At 44.1% G+C, this 21,096-nt stretch overlaps 1 protein-coding gene across 3 annotated transcripts in view; it reads right to left on the bottom strand.

The window, feature by feature from the left end:
- Positions 1–15,133, bottom strand: part of LOC143984248 (uncharacterized) — a 104,830-nt gene extending 89,697 nt beyond the window's left edge. The window contains exons 1-2 of one of the 3 annotated variants that reach the window (XM_077484543.1): positions 15,054–15,133; positions 12,103–12,157 (exon numbers count right to left, since the gene is read on the bottom strand). In XM_077484543.1, coding sequence (XP_077340669.1) covers positions 12,103–12,105 — 3 coding nt within the window. In that variant the 5' untranslated portion in view covers positions 12,106–12,157; positions 15,054–15,133. The remainder of the gene's footprint in view (positions 1–12,102; positions 12,158–15,053) is intronic. The other 2 variants (XM_077484531.1, XM_077484537.1) reach the window with 2 other exon arrangements.
- Between the last annotated feature and the right edge of the window lie 5,963 nt (positions 15,134–21,096).

The following is a 21,096-nucleotide window of genomic DNA, read 5'->3' as shown; positions in this document are numbered from 1 at the left end:
AATCAACCCCTTAGACTCCATGCACACTGAAGCTCATAAACGGTTGTTTTTTGGGATTTGTTTTTGTTAACAGCCCATAAACTCCCCCCTATGTTATGCTGTGTGTCCATGCACACATGGAAGTTTTTGCACATTTATCAGCAGTAGAGTTTATGGGTCGTTTTCTGAACGCCACAAAAATCGAGTTCAGGAGTCGTTTTTCTGACCACAAAAAGTACCAAATGCTGATAAACACCAATAAACACTCAAAAACGTGGCTCACCAGCATTTAACGTTTTTGATCCATTGAAAAAATAAAAATAAAAAAAATTATGCTAAAAACCGCTATTGCAAAAACAAAAACAAAAATAAAAAACAAAAAAAACATTGAAGACTCACTGCAAAGCTACTGGCGTTTTTTATAACGTTCAGTGTGCATCAAGCCTAACAAAGAAAACCAAACACAGTCATCACATCTAAGAATTGGGAATCTGTAATATAATAAAAGTTTTATTTTTGGATTTAATGCTGCTTTAATTTTTTTCAATTAGCTTTTTATTGTCAGTCACATTTTTTTTTTTGCATAAAAAAAGGGGGCAGTGACTTTAGGCCATCTCCAGCATCTGGTGGTAAAATGTCATATCTCTATATTTTATTATGTAACATACAGCAACACCCCATTGTAACGTGAACAAAACAGACAATTGTTTTCTGTCGTGTTTCTGTGCCCGATCAGTGCCAGTCACTGCATATAGTGTGGATGAGCCCTGACATGTCCACACATTAATACAGTTTAGTTGCTCTGGCTGGTCACAGGACGGCCTTCACAAGTCTCAGAGGTGAAATGCTTGGCATTGTAAAAATCTGATCTATAATTAACCAGTACTGACAGAACTTTGATATCACACCATCATGCAGCTAATGGGCACTTGGCCAGTACGAGAGAGAGCTTGGGGCAGAGCATTTTCTCCAGAAAAAGCAAACATTTATGCCTTTTACCCATACAAGATGATATATCTTCTGAAAGCAGACACCCGGAAGAATAAAATAGTGGCAGTTGCTAGAATTTTTTTTATATTATTATATATATACACACACATACACACACACACACACACACACGCCCATATACAGTATATCACGATGGACACGATTTTTCATACTTTTTGTTCCGTATCCCACCAAAATAAAATTTTAATGAAACAAACAATCCAAATGAATGTGAAGTTCAGACCTTCAGCTTTAAAGGGGTTGTAAAACATCCGACAATGCCAGCCCCCCATTTTACTTACCTGACCCCTCGAAAGTCCCACGCCCGCCCCCAACATCCTCTTAGCCGCTCAGCCTGGTCGTTGATTGGTTACAGGGTATGGATTGAAAGCAGCTCGCATGAAGGTGAGAAGTCCTTGCGCGGGAGGGGGGGCCCCCCTGAGACAGCCGCCAAGGGACTCCAGAAGACCAGGTTCGGGGGCCACTCTGTGCAAAATTACCTTTACAACCCCTTTAATTTGAGGGGTTGAACATAAAATATCAAGTACAAAGTTTACGGGCTGCAACTATTTTTATACACAGTCTCCCCCCCTTTCCCCCATATTCAGGGGCTCAAATGTAAATTGGACAAATTAATATAATCATAAATAGAATGTTACATTTTAAGATTTTGCTGAGAATCCTTTACTGGCAATGACTACCTGACATCTGGAACCCATGGACATGGATTTCCTCCTTTCTGATACTTTGCCAGGCTCTAACTGCAGCTGTCTTCAGTTCTTTGTTTGTGGGTCTTTCTGGCTTCAGTTTTTGCCTTCAGCAAGTGAAATGCATGCTCAATTGGGTTGAAATCAGGCGATTGACTTGGCCATTGCAGAATATTCCACTTCTTTTCCTTCAAAAGCTCCTGGGTTGCTTTTGCAGTGTGTTTTTGGATTATTGTCCATCTGTACTGTGAAGCGCCGTCCAATCAGCTGCTGCATTTGGCTGACCGTACATCTTTAAACACTGCAGAATTCATCTGGCTGCTTCAGTCTTCTGTCACATCATCAATAAACACCAATGACCCAGTGCCACTGGAAGCCATGCATGCCCATTCCATCACACTGCAAGTTTCACCATGTTTTACATATGACTGTGTGCTTTGGATCATGAGCTGTTCCAAGCCTTCTCCACACTTTTTTTCTTCCTGTCATTCTGGCACAGATTAATCTTAGTTTCATCCATGCAAAGAATGCTTTTAACCACTTCCCACCCGGCCAATGCACATATACGGCCGGGTGGGAGCCGTCTACTTCTGATAGGACGTTCAGGAAAGTCCTTCAGAAGGAGCGCGAGCGCGTGCCCGCGCAGCGGCGCGATCCCGATGTGCTCGTGTCACCCGGACACGGCGCATCTCAGATCGGCAGGAGGGCCCTGTGATTGGCCCTCCTGATCACATGACGGCCGTGTCCAATCACGGCCGTCATGTGATGTAAACAAACAGCCGGTTGCTAGGCAATCGGCTCCTCCTCTCCTCACACAGAAGTCATCGCTGAGGAGAGGAGAGCAGATCGCTGCAGCCGGCTGATTAGTGAGTATGAGCTGTTTTTTACAGCTTTTTACTCACTGATCACCAGTCTAGTGTAAACGCACAACACACCACACAGTATAAACACCGTCCCCACAACACACATGTCCCCAAATAATAAAAACATGTCCCCCACATATGTCCCACTAAAATCCCATGTCCCAATGATTACCTACACACATGTACGTGATCACCTGCACACATATGTACATGATCATTTGCGTACATATGTTCGTGATCACACAAACCAATTATTATACACTTAATGGAATTTTTTTTACCAAAAACATGTAGCAGAATACATTTTGGCTTAAATTTATGACAAAATTTGATTTTATGGGATTTCTTTTAAAATAGAAAAATTTCCGCTTTTTTTGCGCTTATATTGCAAAAAATGAAAAAAAACGGAGTCGTGAATAAATACCACCAAAATAAAGCTCTATTTGTGCGAACAAAATGATAAAATTTCATTTGGGTACAGTGTAGCATGACCGCACAATTGTCACTGAAAGCGCTAGAGCGATAAAAGCTGAAAATTGGGCTGGGAAGGAAGGGGGCGAAAGTGCCCTGTATTGTAGTGGTTAAAGAACTGGTCTGGCTTTTTTTGGCTTTTCTATTCTTCAGGTTTATGAATGGTTTGCACCTTGTGGTGAACCCTCTGTATTTGCTCTCCTGAAGTCTTCTCTTGATTGTAGACTTTGATAATGATACGCCCACCTCCTGGAGAGAGTGTCCTACTTGTCTGGATGTTGTAAATGGGTTTTTCTTTACCAATCGAGAGGATCCTGTGATCATCCATCACTGTTGTCTTCCGTGGACGTCCAGGCCTTTTTATGTTGCTGAGCTCACCAGTGAGTTCTACTTTCCTCAGAATGTACCAAACTGTTGATTTGGCCATCCTAATGTTGTCGCTATTATCTCTCTAATGAATTCGTTTCATTTTTGAAGCTTTGCGGATCATTAATATGGTGCGTTTTACGGCTGATTTCACTTTTTCGTCAGACAAAAGCTGGATATGTAGGCTATAAAATTTTTGTCGGATATGAACTCAACGTCTGATTTTTTGGATGGTCAGTACAGAAATCGTCACACAAAAGCTGCTTTGCTGGTGATACTAATGTAGTTATGCCAAACAGATTTTAAAAAGGCATTTGTTTTGTAGTGATATAAATATTAAGGTTGCTGGATTTTTTTGGGGGAAGTTACCACAACACCATTATCCCGGAGTTTTTAAGATCAAAAACAACTATGTTGGTGTCCCTTGTTAATTTTCCATTGTTTTGTTTTTAATGTAACTGCCTACTCCCAAACTGTCATTTGAAGAAGAACACATAGCCAAGTATTATTCTACACAATTTTTGTGCAGAAAAAAAAATAAAAAATAAAACCTGAAATTAAATTAGAGATGCCATCTGCCATACAAATAAAAAATAACATAACTTAAAAAAGTGTGAATCAACGCTCAAACTTCTACTAACATGAAATTAGCAGAAGGGGCCCAAAGGGTGGCGCTTGAAAAATTAAACTTTCTCTTTATACTTGCATAGCACGTCACTACGTTTGTGTTTGCCGAACGACAATTTGCGGATAACCAGTATGCTAGACAAAATCCTGCACACGCGCTTTTGACAAAAATCAGACGCTCGGTCTTACAAGAAATCGAACCGTGTGTACGAGGTTTTACAATGGCCCGTTTCACTTGCATGGACAGCTTCTTTGGAATCTATTGCTGAGAATCTACATCATGCGTTCAAATGCAAATACCACACGATCCGATTCATGGCAGGGGATTGTGCGATGACAGACTTGTCTAAAATCCGTCCGTTAGCACGCTCCTTCAGAAAAATTGTTGTCTAACTTTCAGCCAACAAATGTTGGACAGCAGGCTAGTAAATTTTTGGTGGACAATGATCTGTTGTCAGATTTTCGTATCGTCTGTACACAAGTCCGTCACACAAAGTCCAAAGTACAAACATGCATGCTCGGAATCAATTCTCACCGAACACGACATTAGCAGAAGGTGCCCACAGGTTGATGCTCAAGAGCTGAAAAGTACGTCACTATGTTTGTGTTTGTTGGCCAACAATTGTCACACGCCATTTGGCAAAAGTCTGACATTCTGTTGGCCAACAATCCGATCGCATGTACGAGGCTTGAGAATCAACTCCAGACCATTTACATGCTTAAGGCTCGGTTCACACTAGATGTGAATTCATGGCAAATTCACACCGCATCTAAATCGCAAACTGATTGCGGAGTGTAAGTTAATGACACCCTGCAATCATTGCCAACACCCATGTGGTCAGATTATGGTGCGGACCAAAAAATAAATAAAAAAAACGGGTCCTGCACGAGTTTGGTCTGAATGTGATGAGAATTCAGCCATACAGTTTGTATGGCTGAAATTCACAGCACATAGACATTGCATGTGATCTGCACAGCAATGCGGTGGTGCGAATTAGATGCAACATCTGGCATCTAGTGTGAACCGGCCCCAATTGATAAAGAAACAAAGGAGTTACCCCCACCTGGCTATCAAACAGCTTTTGGATTCACTTGTCCAATTGCCTATGACCCCAAGAGCACCAACCCCACTGTCAATCATGGAGGTGGAAACATTATGCTTTGGTGGAGTTTTTCTGCTAAGGGGACAGGACAACTTCACTGCATGAAAGGGACGATGGACGAAGCCATGTACCGTCAAATCTTGGGTGAGAATCTCTTTCCCTCAGCCAGGGCATTGAAAATGGGTTGTGGATGGGTATTCCAGAATGACAACGACCCAAAGCACACGGCCAAGCCAACAAATGAGTGGCTTAAGAAGCAGCACATTAAGGTCCTGGAGTGGCCTAGCCAGTCTCCAGACCTTAATCCCATAGAAAACATGTGAAGGGAGCTGAAGGTTCGAGTTACCAAATGTCAGCCTCCAAAATCTTAATGAGATGGAGAGGATCTGCAAAGAGTGGGACAAAATCCCTCCTGAGATGTGTGGGAAAAGGAAGCAGCGCCAATCTGAGTGTAGCATGGGGTTAAAACATCAGGTTTAATGTGTAGTATCAAACTCACATAGCAGCAGTAGTAAAAGGTATGTTGTACATATCCACGCTAGTCTTTGGCGTCCGTTCAGCTGGGCACGAGTGATCACAAGTCCCGGACGCTCCGGTGATGTCCGAGGCTCTGCAGGGGATCAGCTGGGCGGGTGGTAGGCACGTCAGCACATCATCCGTGATGAGCAGGGGGCGTGGCAGAGCAACTCACGTTCTGAGCATGCATACGCCTTCATATACTTTTTGCTACAGAGGATTTATCCATCCACCTGTATATGTCCCCCGAGGCACCGCCATAGGGGAATGTCAGCTGTGCCTCGATCTTGGCTCTGGTCTATGGGTAAGCGGCAATGTTTATTCACTACCACTTGTTCATTCACTACTTGTGAATGAACCCCAGCCCCATCAAATCATTCTCTGCAGCCATTACCTTTTGTACCACCACCCCCTCCCTTTAGAATGTAAGCTCTACGAGCCGGGCCCTCCTGTACCTTTTGTATTGTACTGTAATAGTGTTGTCTCCCCTATACATTGTAAAGCGCTGTGTAAACTGTTGGCGCTATATAAATTGTGAATAATACTTGTGCTATTGTTTTTTTCTGCGTTTATGTTTCTTTGATTACCTTGTACATTTTGTTACTCCATTCCAGATACCATCCTCCTGATGAAGCGGTAGAGTACATGTCCTGTGAGGACCTACTATAACCCTCGCCTCCTTATTGGGAGTACACCAAGTATTAGTGACACACATGTATTGATAGTTTGTATTTTAACCACTTAAGGACCGCCGTATTGCCAATGTACGTCATTACAATGGCACAGGCAGGCACAAGCACGTACATATGTACGTGCCTGCCTTCCAGCGGGTGGGGGGGTCCGATCAGACCCCCTCCCGCTGGATACGGCGGTCCGGTTCGCTGCAGGAGTGATCCGTGATGAGGGGATGGCCGTTGGTTTCTGGCCACCCCCTCTCGATCGCTCCTGGCCAATGAGAAGCTTCCTCCCACTGTGTATTGTATACACAGGAAGGAGGAAGTGATCTCATTCTCCTCGGGGCAGTCTTTTTGACCGGACTACAAGGAGAAGACAGAAAGTAAGTGCACCAAAACACTACTCTAACACATTAGGTACACAAACCCCCCCCCCCCGATCGCCCCCCGCCAGTCACAGTGTCACTGATTGCATTGATCATTTATTTACTGATCACTGCATTCAGTGTCAGTTGTAAAAGTAAAAACTGTCAGGGCAGTTAGTGTTAGGTCCAGGGTAGCCCCCTATCACCCCCCAATAAAGGTTTAACCCCCTAATTGCCCCTAGAGTTAACCCTTTCATCCCCTTTTGCCAGTGTCACTAAGCGATCATTTTTCTGATCGCTGCATTAGTGTCACTGATGTCGCTAGGTAGCCATTTTTTTTTTTTTAAGGTTCACCGCCAGGTTTTTATAGCGCTAGGTACCCCGATATACTACCCAATAATGGTTTTAACCCCCTGATTGCCCCTAGTTAACCCTTTCACCAGCGATCACAGTATAAGTGTCACTGGTGACGCTGGTTAGCTAGTTAGTTATTTAGGTTCCCCGTCAGGTTTTTATATAGCGCCAGGGACCCCCATATACTACCTAATAAAAATTTGAACCCCCTGATTGCCCCTAGTTAACCCTTTCACCAGTGATCACCGTATAATTGTTACGGGTGACTCTGGTTAGTTTGCCTTTTATAGCATCAGGACACCCACCATTTATTACCCAATAAAGGTTTAACCCCCTGATCACCCGGCGGGTGATATCAATTAGGTTTTAGGGTCAGGGTCTGCATCGCCCCAGGCAGCGCAAGGTTAGTGCCAGTACCGCTAACACCCACACGCAAAGCATAAACCTCCCGTAGTGGTATAGAATCTGAACAGATCAATACTAGCATCCCCAGCAGTTTAGGGTTCCAAAAAAATGCATTGTTAGCGGGATCAGCCCAGATACCTGCTGGCACCTGCATTTTGCCCCTCCGCCCAGCCCACCCAAGTGCAGTATCGATCGATCACTGTCACTTAGAAAACACTAAACACATAACTGCAGCGATCGCAGAGTCAGGCCTGATCCCTGCAATCGCTTACAGTTTTTTTTGGTAGCATTTTATATTTAAATCCGGAAGGCAGTGATTGGTTTTCGGGGTCCCGTACGTGGCTAGGCTCCCAAAAAGTCCCCCACATGTGGTATCCCCGTACTCGGGAGAAGTAGCAGAATTTATTTTGGGGTGTAATTTGACTTATGCCCATAGCATGTGTGAGCAATATATCATTTAGTGACAACTTTGTGCAAAAAAAAAAAAAAATTGTAAAATTCCTGCAACTTAAATATAAAATAAAAATATAAAATTTCATGGACTCACCATGCCTCTCAGTAAATAGCTTGGGGTGTCTACTTTCCTAAATGGGGTCATTTGGGGGGGTTTTGTGCTATTTTGGCATTTTATGGCCTTCGAAACTGTGATAGGTAGTGAGGAGTGAAATCAAAAATTTGCACCCTTAGAAATCCTGAAGGCAGTGATTGGTTTTCGGGGTGCCGTACGCGGCTAGACTCCCAAAAAGTCCCACATATGTGGTATCCTTGTACTCAGGAGGAGCAGCAGAATATATTTTGGGGTGCAATTCCACATGTAACTATGGCACTGCCCTGCCATTTTAGCACCTCAAGAAATGAGATAGGCAGTCGTAAATTAAAAGCTGTGTAATTTCCAGAAAATGTACTCTAGTTTGTAGACGCTATAACTTTTGCGTAAACCAATAAATATACGCTTATTGACATTTTTTTTACTAAAGACATGTGGCTGAATAAATTTTGCCCTAAATGTATGACTAAAATTGAGTTTATTTGATTTTTCTTATAACAAAAAGTAGAAAATATAAATTTTTTCTCAAAATTTTTCGGTCTTTTTCCATTTATATCGCAAAAAATTTAAAAAAAATAAATAAATCGCGGAGGCAATCAAATACCATCAAAAGAAAGCTCTATTTGTGGGAAGAAAAGGACACAAATTTTGTTTGGGTACAACATTGCATGACCGCGCAATTACCAGTTAAAGCAGTGCAGTGCGAAATTGTAAAAAGACCTCTGGTCCTTAAGGTGTTTATTGGTCCGGGGCTGAAGTGGTTAATACTGTTTTTGGTATGAACATTGTTTATCAAGTTCCTCTCTGTATTTGGATAGCCAGCTTTTATCCTTATGTATAAAATAAAAATTTTATTTCACTGTCATTTTGTGTATTCTGTCTAACTGGTACCGAGACAGTCCATTTCCTTGCCCTTTGGAAACTAGTAGGGGACTTGTCACCACTTCCAACTTTTCTGACCTCTGTGAATGCCAATAAGTGTTTTGCCACCAAGTCACATTTTGCAAAGGGGTCAAATACTTATTTCCAGAGGTGTAACTAGAATCTTTAGGGACCCGGTGCAAGAAACCATGAGGGGCCCTAGGGGCATTGCTAAGTCTACAAAAGATCTCGGGCTACATTACATATCTGAGTGAGGATCCCCCCCTTACATCAGGGTCCCCAGAGGGCTTCCTCCACCCTTACATAAGGGTCCCCAGAGGGCTGCACCCCCCCCCCCCCAGAGGTTTTCTGTACCTGGCTGGTTTCTGCGATCTGTGCGCCTCCAACCCCCAACACATCTCTGGACTTCCCCAACTGGGGGGTGGGGGGGGGGCTTGAGGTGTGAGGGGAGCTAGTAGTTTAACTTCCAAATGTACACAGTGGAGAGGGGGAGGGGCCTCTGACCAGGTGCATGCATCAGCAACAGCGTACAAGCAGAGACGACTCACTTGTACACGGAGTGAAGAGTGAAACTGATACATGCCCGGGTCAGAGGCCCCTCTCCACTGTATAAACTCAGGGAGGAGAACTACAAGCCCCAGGGAGATCCCGCAGCTCGTGGGCACCATAGAGCTGCCGATCGCTACCTCCCACTGCATCCCAAACCGACAGCCAGAGGTGCAGGGGGAGATGCTGGGTCTCGGGGCCCCCACACAGTGGCAGAATGGCAGGGCCAAGTTGCAACCCTGAACGTTTTGCCACTGCTTATTTCACTCATTAAAATCAAAATATATAACTTTTTTTTTTTTAAAGGCATTTTTCTGTATATTTTTGTTATTTTGTCTCTCATTATTTAAATAAACCTACCATTAAAAATGATAGACTGATCATTTCTTTGTTAGTGGGCAAACATACAAAATCAGCTCGGGATCAAAATTTTTTTTTTTTTTTTTTTTTATATATATAAAAAGTATTATTATTATTATTTTTTTTGAGCCCCTGCTGATTTTGTACGTTTGCCCACTAACAAAAAAAACTAGTGGCCTAGTCATGAAGGGGAGAGGTGAATCTGCTACTTGTCAAGTGGTTAAAGGTGAACAGTCTTTAATAACATGTTGGATTAAAAAAATAAAAAAATTCTCAGGAGCCTGCAGAGCATTGCACTTGCAATCAGTGGCTCGCAGGTGTAATATCAGGCTCCTGCAGATACTGTCTACAACTTTCTTGCTTGTCCCTCTGTACAGACTGTTAGAAAGCTGGAGGATGTGTGAATGGACTACAAGAGCACTCATCAGCACTGTCATAGTTCACTGAGAAATACAAGTCATCTGATGCGGTGGCAGATGGGACTTGTAGTTCATTCACAGATCTCAGTGATTGAACAACACAGCCGCACCGAATTTGAAATGTAACAGCAATTGCGGGGAGAGGAACTCCGGCTTGCTTTCATGGAGGGGCTGCACAGTAACATGCAACAGAAAAGGTTTGACCCCAATATCAGGAGAAGTCAAAATGTGCCTGATGGCTGAATAGTAGGTAAAAGAAACAACCAATCCTCTTTTCGCATCCTTCCAAATATATATATATATATATATATATATATATATGCCCCACGCTCCAAAAAGTGTAAAATCAAAAGAATACATTTTATAAAAAAAATAAAAAAACACACACACCATTTACATCAAAGCAGATACTATTGGCTCCAAACAAACTACATATCCCAATATGCAACTCACACATGATTGGTGATGTCACAGCCTCCGGCTTCACGAACGCGTTTTGTCAAAAATGACATCCTCATGTAATTTGTTTGGCATCGATAGCATCGGCTTTGATGTAAATATTTGGACAGTTTTAGAATAAAATTTGAAGGACAAATGTTTACCTATTTGTAGCGTGGGGTATGCGCGCGCGCACACACGCGCACACACACACACACACCTCGCTGTGCTTTCAATAATGCCCCAAAGCAATATATGAAAACACATCTTTGGCATCATCTCAGATGTGCGCGATCAAGGGACTGATCAAAGATTGCACAGCCAACGTCTGCAGCACCCCGTGGCTAGCAGGGAGGAGAATGTACATCTAAATGGATACCAGAGATGTGTTGAAAGAACTAAACTGTAAACTTGGAGCAAAGACAAGCAGAAAAGCCAACTGATTACTTCACTGTCTCAAGGGGAGGTATTTCCTGAACACATAATGATTTGATTGAAATACACTAGCTTGTAAAAAGTATTGGGATGCCTGCCTTTACACAAACATGAATCTTTATGGCACCCCAGTCTTAGTCCGTAGGGTTCAATATTGAGTTGGCCCACCCTTTGCAGCTATAACAGCTTCAACTCTTCTGGGAATGTTTCACCATTCTTCCAGAAGTGCATTTGTGAAATCAGGCACTGAAGTTGGATGAGAAGGCCTGGCTTGCAGTCTGATCTCTGAGTCCTAAAGGTGTTCCATGGGGATGAAGTCAGGACTGTGCAGGCCAGTCAAGTTCCTCCACCCCAAACTCGCTCATCCATGTCTTTATGAACCTTGCTTTGTGCACTGGTCAAAATTATTTGGTGGAGGGGGCATTACGGTATGGGGTTGTGCTTGGCCCATTAGTTCCAGTGAAGGGAACTCTTAAGGCATCAGCATACCAAGACATTTTGGACAAATTTTATGCTCCCAACTTTGAGAGAACAGTTTTAATATGGCCCCTTCCTGTTCCAACATGACTGTGCACAAAGCAAGGTCCATAAAGACATGGATGAGCGAGTTTGGGGTGGAAGAACATGACTGGCCTGCACAGAGTCCTGACCTCAACCCAACAGAACACCTCTGGGATAAATTATAGTGGAGACTGTGAGCCAGGCCTTCTCGTCCAACATTGGCGCCTGACCTCACAAATGCACTTTTAGAAGAATGGTCAAAATTCCCATGGACACACTCCTAAACTTTGTGGACAGCCTTCCCAGAAGAGTTGAAGCGGTTATAGCTGCAAATGGTGGGCCGACTCAATATTGAACCCTACGGACTAAGACTGGGATGCCATTAAAGTGTGTGTGTGCACATTACATTTCACCCCCCCCCCCCCCCCCTTTTTTTTTTTTTTTTTTTTTTTTATGTAATCCATGTGCAGATACAAAGAATCCTTAATGTGTTGCTGAAACTATGTATGCAGTGTTTGCTTTTGCAACAAAAGCCAGGAGCAGAAACCACTCACCATCCCCGGACCCACTGTGCTTTGTAGCGCTGGAGGACACCCGTCTTACGAATTCCTGCAGAGAAGAAAAAATATGCAACAGTTACAAATTGTGCCAAGCAAGTATAGAAAAAATTTCCGAACAGTACAGTGTTACTATGGTAACATATTGCTCTGGTCAAACTGAAGAAATATAGATGGCCTCTATAGCCATAAGTTTAAATGAGCAACGAATGTAAAAATTTGTACCACCATCCAAAAATTTGAAATATAAGGATCGGGAGGTTGGTCCCCAACCAAACCCCCCCCCCCCCCCCCCATAGGAAACAAGGGCAAGTTGACTATCATGGTACAGGTTAAAATTAAAATAAATTCCAATAAAAAATAAAAATAAAAAAACGTTTTTGTTTTTTGTTTTGCACTCCCATGACCTGTTTTCAGCAGAGAAGGGCCTGAAATGTGCTCTTTGCTGATGTCACAGGATTCAGTGCAAGATCGACATTGGAGTCGGGATCCGCCCACATGCCTGGACCCACATCCGCCTCAGCGAGCCACTGAGAGCCTGAGCTGGCCGCTCCTGCCCCCTCCACAGCTCAGTGAGTGCGGAGGGGGGGGGGTAATCAGAGGAGAGAGCTGTGACTGACAGGGAGCTCTGGAGGACCCAGCGATCAGCAGTGATTGATCGCTCAGTTCTTAGAGCCGCTGGGGGACAGATGCAGCAGCCACCTAGGAAAGTACAATTCAGAAAAAAAGCCGTACCCCACACTTTTCTTTTAAACTGCAGACATATTTTGACAATGAATCACACCACATCTACACAACACAGATGCATTTTATCAGAGGGGTTGCGGTGAATAAGTCATTACTAGTTTTTTCTAGGTGCAAGACATGTGATAAGCACAGATTTCTTTACGAATGAGAATATTTATGGACGTTTTTTTTATGTATGATTTCTTGTTCGATGCTTTTTTACTGTTGTGTATATCTGTGATTGCACATCGAGACGCCGGCACTTTATCATTTTGTTTTAGCATGTGGGTTTACCATCACCGATATTTATTGCTACACACTACGTATACGGAAACGTGTGTGCACCCCCCCCCCCAATAATCACCCCGCCAGTGCCGCTCTACAGCGCAACCCCCCACCCCCAATAATCACCCCACCAGTGCCGATCTACAGCGCAACCCCCAATAATCACCCCGCCAGTGCCGCTCTACAGCGCAACCCCCCACCCCCAATAATCACCCCACCAGTGCCGATCTACAGCGCAACCCCCCAATAATCAACCCGCCAGTGCCGCTCTACAGCGCAACCCCCCCAATAATCACCCCGCCAGTGCCGCTCTACAGCGCAACCCCCCAATAATCACCCCGCCAGTGCCGCTCTACAGCGCACCCCCCCAATAATCACCCCGCCAGTGCCACTCTACAGCGCAACCCCCCCAATAATCACCCCGCCAGTGCCACGCTACAGCGCACCCCCCCCAATAATCACCCCGCCAGTGCCGCTCTACAGCGCACCCCCCCAATAATCACCCCGCCAGTGCCGCTCTACAGCGCACCCCCCCAATAATCACCCCGCAAGTGCCACTCTACAGCGCACCCCCCCAATAATCACCCCGCAAGTGCCACTCTACAGCGCAACCCCCCAATAATCACCCCGCCAGTGCCGCGCTACAGTTCAACCCCCCCAATAATGACCCCGCCAGTGCCGCTCTACAGTGCAACCCCCCCAATAATGACCCCGCCAGTGCCGCTCTACAGCACCCCCCCCCAATAATCACCCCGCCAGTGCCGCTCTACAGCACCCCCCCAATAATCAATCCGCCAGTACCACTCTACAGTGCCCCCCCCAATAATCACCCCGCCAGTCTGCTCTACAGCGCCCCCCCCCAATAATCACCCCGCCAGTGCTGGTCTATAGCACCACCCCCCAATAATCACCCTGCCAATGCCGCTCTAGAGTGCACACAAATAATCCCCCCGCCAGTAGCACTCTACAGCGCCACCATCCCCACCAATCACCCGCCAGTGGCGCTCTACAATGCACCAAAATAATCGTCCCGCCAGTACCACTCTACAGCGCCAGACCCCCCCCCCCCTGTAATCACTCTGCCAGTGCAGCTCTACAGCGCACCCAAATAATCACCTGCCAGTAGCACTCTACTGCGCCAGCCCCCACCCCCCCAGTAATCACCCCGCCAGTGCCTCTCTACAGTGCGCCCAAATAATCACCCGCCAGTAGCACTCTACTGCGTCAGCCCCCACCCCCAGTAATCACCCCGCCAGTGCCTCTCTACAGTGCGCCCAAATAATCACCCGCCAGTAGCACTCTACTGCGTCAGCCCCCACCCCCAGTAATCACCCCGCCAGTGCCTCTCTACAGTGCGCCCAAATAATCACCCGCCAGTAGCACTCTACTGCGTCAGCCCCCACCCCCCCAGTAATCACCCCGCCAGTGCCGCTCTACAATGCACCCAAATAATCACCCTGCAAGTACCACTCTACAGCGCCACCCCCTACTAATCACCCTGCCAGTGCCGCTCTACAGTGCTCCCAAATAATCACCTGGCAAGCACCACTCTACAGCGTCACCCCCGCAATAATCACCCCGCCAGTGCTGCTCTACGGAGCCCCCCCCAATAATCGCCCCACCAGCATCGCTCTACGTCACCCATGTCCCAGAATGAGCCCCCTAGTCCAGTCCGGAGGGTGACGATCAATGATCAGTATTACAATATCATTCAGCAGATGTCAATATAAAAAGTTGTCCCATATTTCATTGATGAAGTTGTATCATTGTAACCCAGGATGGAGACCTCCAGCACATTGTGTCCCCGGAGGTGTCCCCGCTCAATACTCAGCACAGGTGACACTCCCCGGAGCCCAGCCGTCACATGACCCGCCCCCGGCTACACACAGTACAGTGCGGAGATCACACATCACCCCACAATACACATGAGGCCATACCTGTATGCTGCCTGCAATCACAGCGTCACGTGACCTCCCGGGTTGGCCGGGGGTTTTCACACTGATTCTTCTCTCGCTAGGAATGCTGGGAGTAGTTCCGGAGCCCCGTCCTTGTATGGGAGTGGAGGGGGGCCGGACTACATCTCCCAGAATCCTCCAGCCGCCAGCGCGGTCAGGTGACCCGGGGGGCCAATCAATGCACAGAGATGGTTTGTTATTGTAATTTTGAAACGCATTGAAGTGTGTAGATAATGAGGCATCTGGAGAGGATGGAGTTGAGGAACTTTGTCATTGGAACACACAGGGGGGTAGAAGATGGCTCTACAATGTGATCTATACCATTGTGTGTGGTAGCAGTGTGAATTATGAAATAATACACTATAAATGAGGCATTACGGAACCAGTCACATCTGTGCTTCGCGCAAACGCGTTTTTTTATTTCTGTGTGTAGCGGCGGCTCCCAAAGAACACACGCTATGCGGTTTTTCTAAAATTAAAGTTGCCTAAACTGCAATTTGGTTTGGGTGTAATTATCTAAATTGGACCTCTGCATCAGTCTGACTGGACTGTGAGATGTTCAACCTGGCCACAGGGGGCGCTGTCTCTTGTGGCGGGCATGGAACTATGGTCTGGTCAGGCGCTTGAATTACTCTCTCCCTTGGAGTCAGGTCAGTGGGAGTGGCCCTCTTGTTGTGCCCTCTGGGTGAGGGTATTTAAGATGCGGACATCACGTGGTTCAGGTCCAGTATGATGTGCTGATTATCTGGTCCTGGTCCTCCTGACCAGCCCCCAGGAAGGCTATGACCTGGGGTGCGGATCCACATGACTTTAATGTCTTGGAGCTGGCTAGCCCAAGGCAAGGAAACTAAAGGAGGATTCCGAGGTGGGTGGGTGCTGTCTCCGGTTCGGGAAAGACCCAGTGTACTTCAAGCATTTCAGGACTCTTTAGAAGAACACCACGTACGGGTTGGTTTTCTTAACAAGAGCCTGGAAGGGCTGAAGTAACTGAGAGAATCCGGTCTTGTGGATATCGCCAAGTGGGCTGAAAGATCCAGGTATCCTACAAGTGTTCTACCGCTTAGTTTCCCTACGTGTTCTGCAACAATGTCAGTGACAAAGACTTTGTTCCTGAGTAAGCACCTTGTTGGCTGCTAGGCCTTGTGAGAGAGGGACTGTCCAACCTGAGTGTTCATCCAGCTGCGAATGGCTCTTCTCTGGATGCAGTCAAAGTAAGCAAGTGCTTTAACGTTTTTGGACTTTCACATTGAGAGTACCTGAACTTTCCTTTCCAGCCCTCTGATCCCAAGTTGAAAGACTGTTCAATTCTCTGAGTTTTTGCAAATAAAATCCATTTAAGTGGATCTATTGTCAGTCTCAAGTTACTGGGTCATCTACCACGGGACATCCCCTAGACGTGCAACAAGGAGAACAGAAGGTAATGGTAAGCCCAAAATTAACCAGCAGCTCCTTTGGTAGTTAGTACTACATGCGCTTTCATGCAACATGCATAGGGAAGCCTATTCACTTGAATAAAATGATAGTGTTTTATTCCTGCGCTACCACTGGTGATCTATCAAATGACAGGGGCTGCTGCTACTACCGGAATGGATCACACCGTATCCACTTAATATGAAACTTAAGATATGTTGGTATTGCGCTACCCCTATATTAAATAACCCTCCGAGGGTGATAAGTATAATGCCTAGTTACATAAATCAATAGTGTAATATAAAAATATATATATAAATGTCTACTGAATAATAGCAAAAAGTGCTACATTAAATAGAATAAAATAAACACACCACAGAGGTGATAGAATCCAAATAAATGAAAATCAAGTGAACAAAGGTAAGTAACTAAAAACAGTCTCTTAAAAAATTACTATTTTGATAAAGTGCAGAGAAAATGCAAAAAAAAAAGTAAACGCACTACAGAGTCAATTGAAAACCTCCACGGAAACACAACTGCTTCAATTGAGTGCAAAGCCAAAAAACTGTGAATTGATCATAAAGTGCCAAGTGCATCTTATAAATGTGCAAATAAGTAAACACTCTCCAGAGGTGATATAAGTGAGCCACCCTCATAATAAACAAATGATATACAAGAAAATAAGAGAGTATACCTAGACCAAAAAGAGGGTACCCTCTCCTGATCACATGGAAATAAACTTTAGAATTAAACAAAAAATATATATAGTAGTAAACGCACTACAGAGCCGGCTGTAACATACATTATATCAGAATGAATCCGGCCTCTATAGATTAAATATACACATTGAAATCCATCAAAAAGAAAAAAAAGAAAAAGATATAAATATTCAAGTCCATAAATAAACAACAGTCTCCTTTAAGTGCAAGTGCTTTGTGCAAACTTGTGCAAATTCAACTGAGGTGTGGATCTCCCAGTGCTTAATCCCGCTGTGATCACACTTTAGTGGGCAGTGGCCCCTTACCTATAGCAAGGAGAGATTCACATAGAGGTATATAGATTTCTTTATATGTCTTCTCTCCTGGTAAATTCGGTCACCTTCGCCTTTAAATTTTATTCTTATTGCTCCAGAGGACCCAATAGATTAATAGAGAGGGAATACCATAGTGTAGTATTTCACAAATAGCATTTATTAAAAATTTTCATACACAGGGTACTCACACATTAATAGATAGAAAAAAGCCTTTTTCTAGTAATCAGCAGAAAGTGCATCCACAGTCAGCTTCCTTCCCGTCCCTACGCGTGACATCACACAACGTGACTTCATCAGAGGAATTTGTCATTTATTTGGATTCTATCACCTCTGTGGTATGTTTATTTAATTTTTTTTATGTAGCACTTTGCACTTTTTGATATTATTCAGTAGACATTTATATATATATTTTTATATTACACTATTGATTTATGTAACTAGGCATTATACTTATCACCCTCGGAGGGTTATTTAATATAGGGGCAGCGCAATACCAACATATCTTAAGTATTCACTTGAATAGGTTCCCCCTATGTGGAACAAACACTGCAAAAGCTCCCGCACCTTTTTGGGTGTTGAGCGTTGCGTGTATTTTTTTTACCGCATGTTGTTGTGCGATTGCAAAACAAAACCTGCATTTACTAGCTGTGTTTGGGGCGCCATTAACAAATAATGCAAAGTGCAAATTTTGCGCACTCTCAGAACACACTGAAGCTCTAATGAGCAGGGCCATCTGATCCCTCCTGTATTGATTTGTATTGTAAGTGTAACGTCTGCCCTTGTGTTGTAAAGCGCTGCACTATATAAATCCTGTATAAATATATATAAATCCTGTATAATAATAATGTGAAGGAGGCCTTAGTGTGGTCATACACAGGAGGAGGTGATGGCAAAGATGGAGGCTTTCCATCTGCTGCTGGCATACACACCGGCTAGATGTCGGGCGGTTTTTAGTGAACCGGCCCATGTGTACTAGGCCTAACACTTTGCGTTAAACAGGTAAGCTTTATTATAGGATAACCTGTTGGTTAAAAATCACAAAACAGACTTTGCTACCGCTTTGATATATAACAATAAAGATAAAAACTGAACATCCCGATCCTGCGTCCTTCCTCCTCCAACTTGCACCACTGCCATTGAAACACTAAAGCCTCCTACACACAATTGGATTGTTCGCCAACAAAACCATGGAAATTTTGTCTGAAGGGCATTGGTCCGAACTTGTCTTGCATACACACGACCACACAATTGTTGGCTAACAAATACAAATGTAGCGACGTTCTGCGTTGTTTTTCAGCTCTTTAGCGCCACCCTTTGCGCTCCTGCTAATTTCGTGTTAGTAGAAGTTTGGTGAGTGTTGATTCGCACTTTTCATTTTGTTTCTGAACGGCCGTTCGTCAACCAGACATGTTGCGGAATCAGAGGAGATAACGTGTTATTTATTATTGGCCTTGGAGTTATTGCTTTGACATGGATTTTTTGGTTGAATAATGATTTGATTTGTTATATTTTCTATACTTTTGGATGCATAGAATGCATTTTTTGGATAAGTTCTATTGGCAGATAGCATGTCTATGTCTAATTTTATTTGTTTTCTTTTTTTAATGCACAATAAAAAAAAATTGTAATATTTGGCTATGTGTTTTACTTCAAATGACAGTTTGGGAGTAGGCAGTTACATTTAAAAAATACAATGTAAAATTGACAAAGGGACACCAACATAGTTGTAGCTTTGATCTTAAAAACTACGGGATAATGGTGTTGTGGTAACTTGCCCAAATAAAAAAAAAAAAGCATAATAATATTATTCTTGATATCGCTAGAAAACAAAAAGCCTTTGAAAATTCATTTGCAATAACTCCATCAGTATCACCAGCAAAGCAGCTTCATTATTATCCCATTAAAGAAGAAGAGAATTGTGCGCTGCATTTGGAGATTTCATAATTTGCTGCGTCACAAATGTTAATTCTCCATTACGAACGCTAGATTACAAGACTGACCGCTTCTGGCTCATTCTTGCTTCTGAGCATGCGTGTTTGTACTTTTGGACTTTTATCCGATGGACTTGTTACACACGCTCGGAAAATCTGGCAACAGACATTTGTCCGTGTAAAACTTTAAAACCTGCCATCCAACATCTGTCCAAGGAAAGTCCGACACCAATTTTCTAATGGAGCATACACACAGTCGGATTTACCGCCAACAGCCTATCATCGAACATTTCTTGTATGTACCCGGCTTTAGGGGGAGATTTACTAAAAATGGAGCACACAGAATCTGGTGTGACTGTGCGTGGGAGCCAATGAGCTTTTAACTTCAGCTTGCTCAATTAAGCTTTGACAAAAAGAACTGGAAGCTGATTGGTTTCTATGCAGAGCTGCACCAGATTTTTCACTCTCCAGTTTTAGTAAATCTCCCCCCTAAGGCTCCATTCACACCTAGGAGTTTGGAATCATGAGCGGAATACCACGATTCCAGAATGATGGCAAAATGCCGGACACCTCTGCAATGCCATTACTTGTTAATGGCACTCCAATCGCTGTGTGGCTTGGTGGTGGTGCGATTGGCGGCCGATAAATCATGAAAATCGCAACGTGCAAAGCTTGTCACTCAAAAAGAAGCAGGAGCCATGAAGATATGAAGAAGGTTCATAAAGACATGGATGAGTGAGTTTGGGGTGGAGAAACTTGACTGGCCTGTACAGAGTCCTAACCCGATAAAACACCTTTGGCATGAATTAGAGCGGAGACTGCGATCGAGGCCTTCTTGTCCAACATCAGTGCCTGACCTCAAAACGGGCTTCTGGAAGAATGGTCAAGAAATCCCATAGACACACTCCTAAACCTTGTGGACAGCCTTCCCAGAAGAGTTAAAGCTGTTATAGGTGCAAAGGGTGGGCCAACTCAATATTGAAACCTACGGACTAAGACTGACAAAAGCACTGATGGGCAAAAGCAAGCAGCTGGTGCTAAAGACTTAGTGACATAAGGTATGTAAAAAAAATTTAGGGAAGTATACTGGAGACATTTGTTTGCTGGGGACAAACCTCTTAAAATTAGGACTGTCTCCAGCAGATGGGGACAAATGGTAATCTTAGTCCAGGAACAGGGTAGTCCATCACTGGAGCAGGGCTAGAGGACCCAAGCAAATTCAGTAGAGGGTAGCTCCATATTAAAAATGAAAAAGTAAATAGTTTGATACATTGTAACAATGCATTACTCCACCCCTACACAATCCCAGTTACATGGAGCATAACGTGTGGGGGCTGGTATGAACAGGCCTGAAGACTTGGCAATCTTTGTATTAAGCTTTTTTAGCAGTTTGATCTAGTTTACACGCGTCTATTGCTATTACCAAGACCCTAGACCCCTCTCTGGGCATAGAGGTTCTTTACATAGAATCCTATAGAAAGGACTTTTTTTCAAATCCAGATGGATTGTTGTTTGGCCCCCAAAACACATTTCATCTTCTGTGGGTTTCTATGAGATTTTTTCAACAACAAATTATTATAGACTCTTTGGATGTTAGTTGCTTTTTTTTGTCAGTTTCACTTGGATTCCTTATGCCGGCCATACACGATGC

Source organism: Lithobates pipiens, unplaced genomic scaffold, assembly GCF_037356315.1.
Source record: "Lithobates pipiens isolate NorthernLeopardFrog02 unplaced genomic scaffold, aLitPip1_a1.2 Scaffold_1, whole genome shotgun sequence".
NCBI classification, from domain to species: domain Eukaryota; kingdom Metazoa; phylum Chordata; class Amphibia; order Anura; family Ranidae; genus Lithobates; species Lithobates pipiens.
This window is presented reverse-complemented; position numbering and strand designations above follow the sequence as displayed.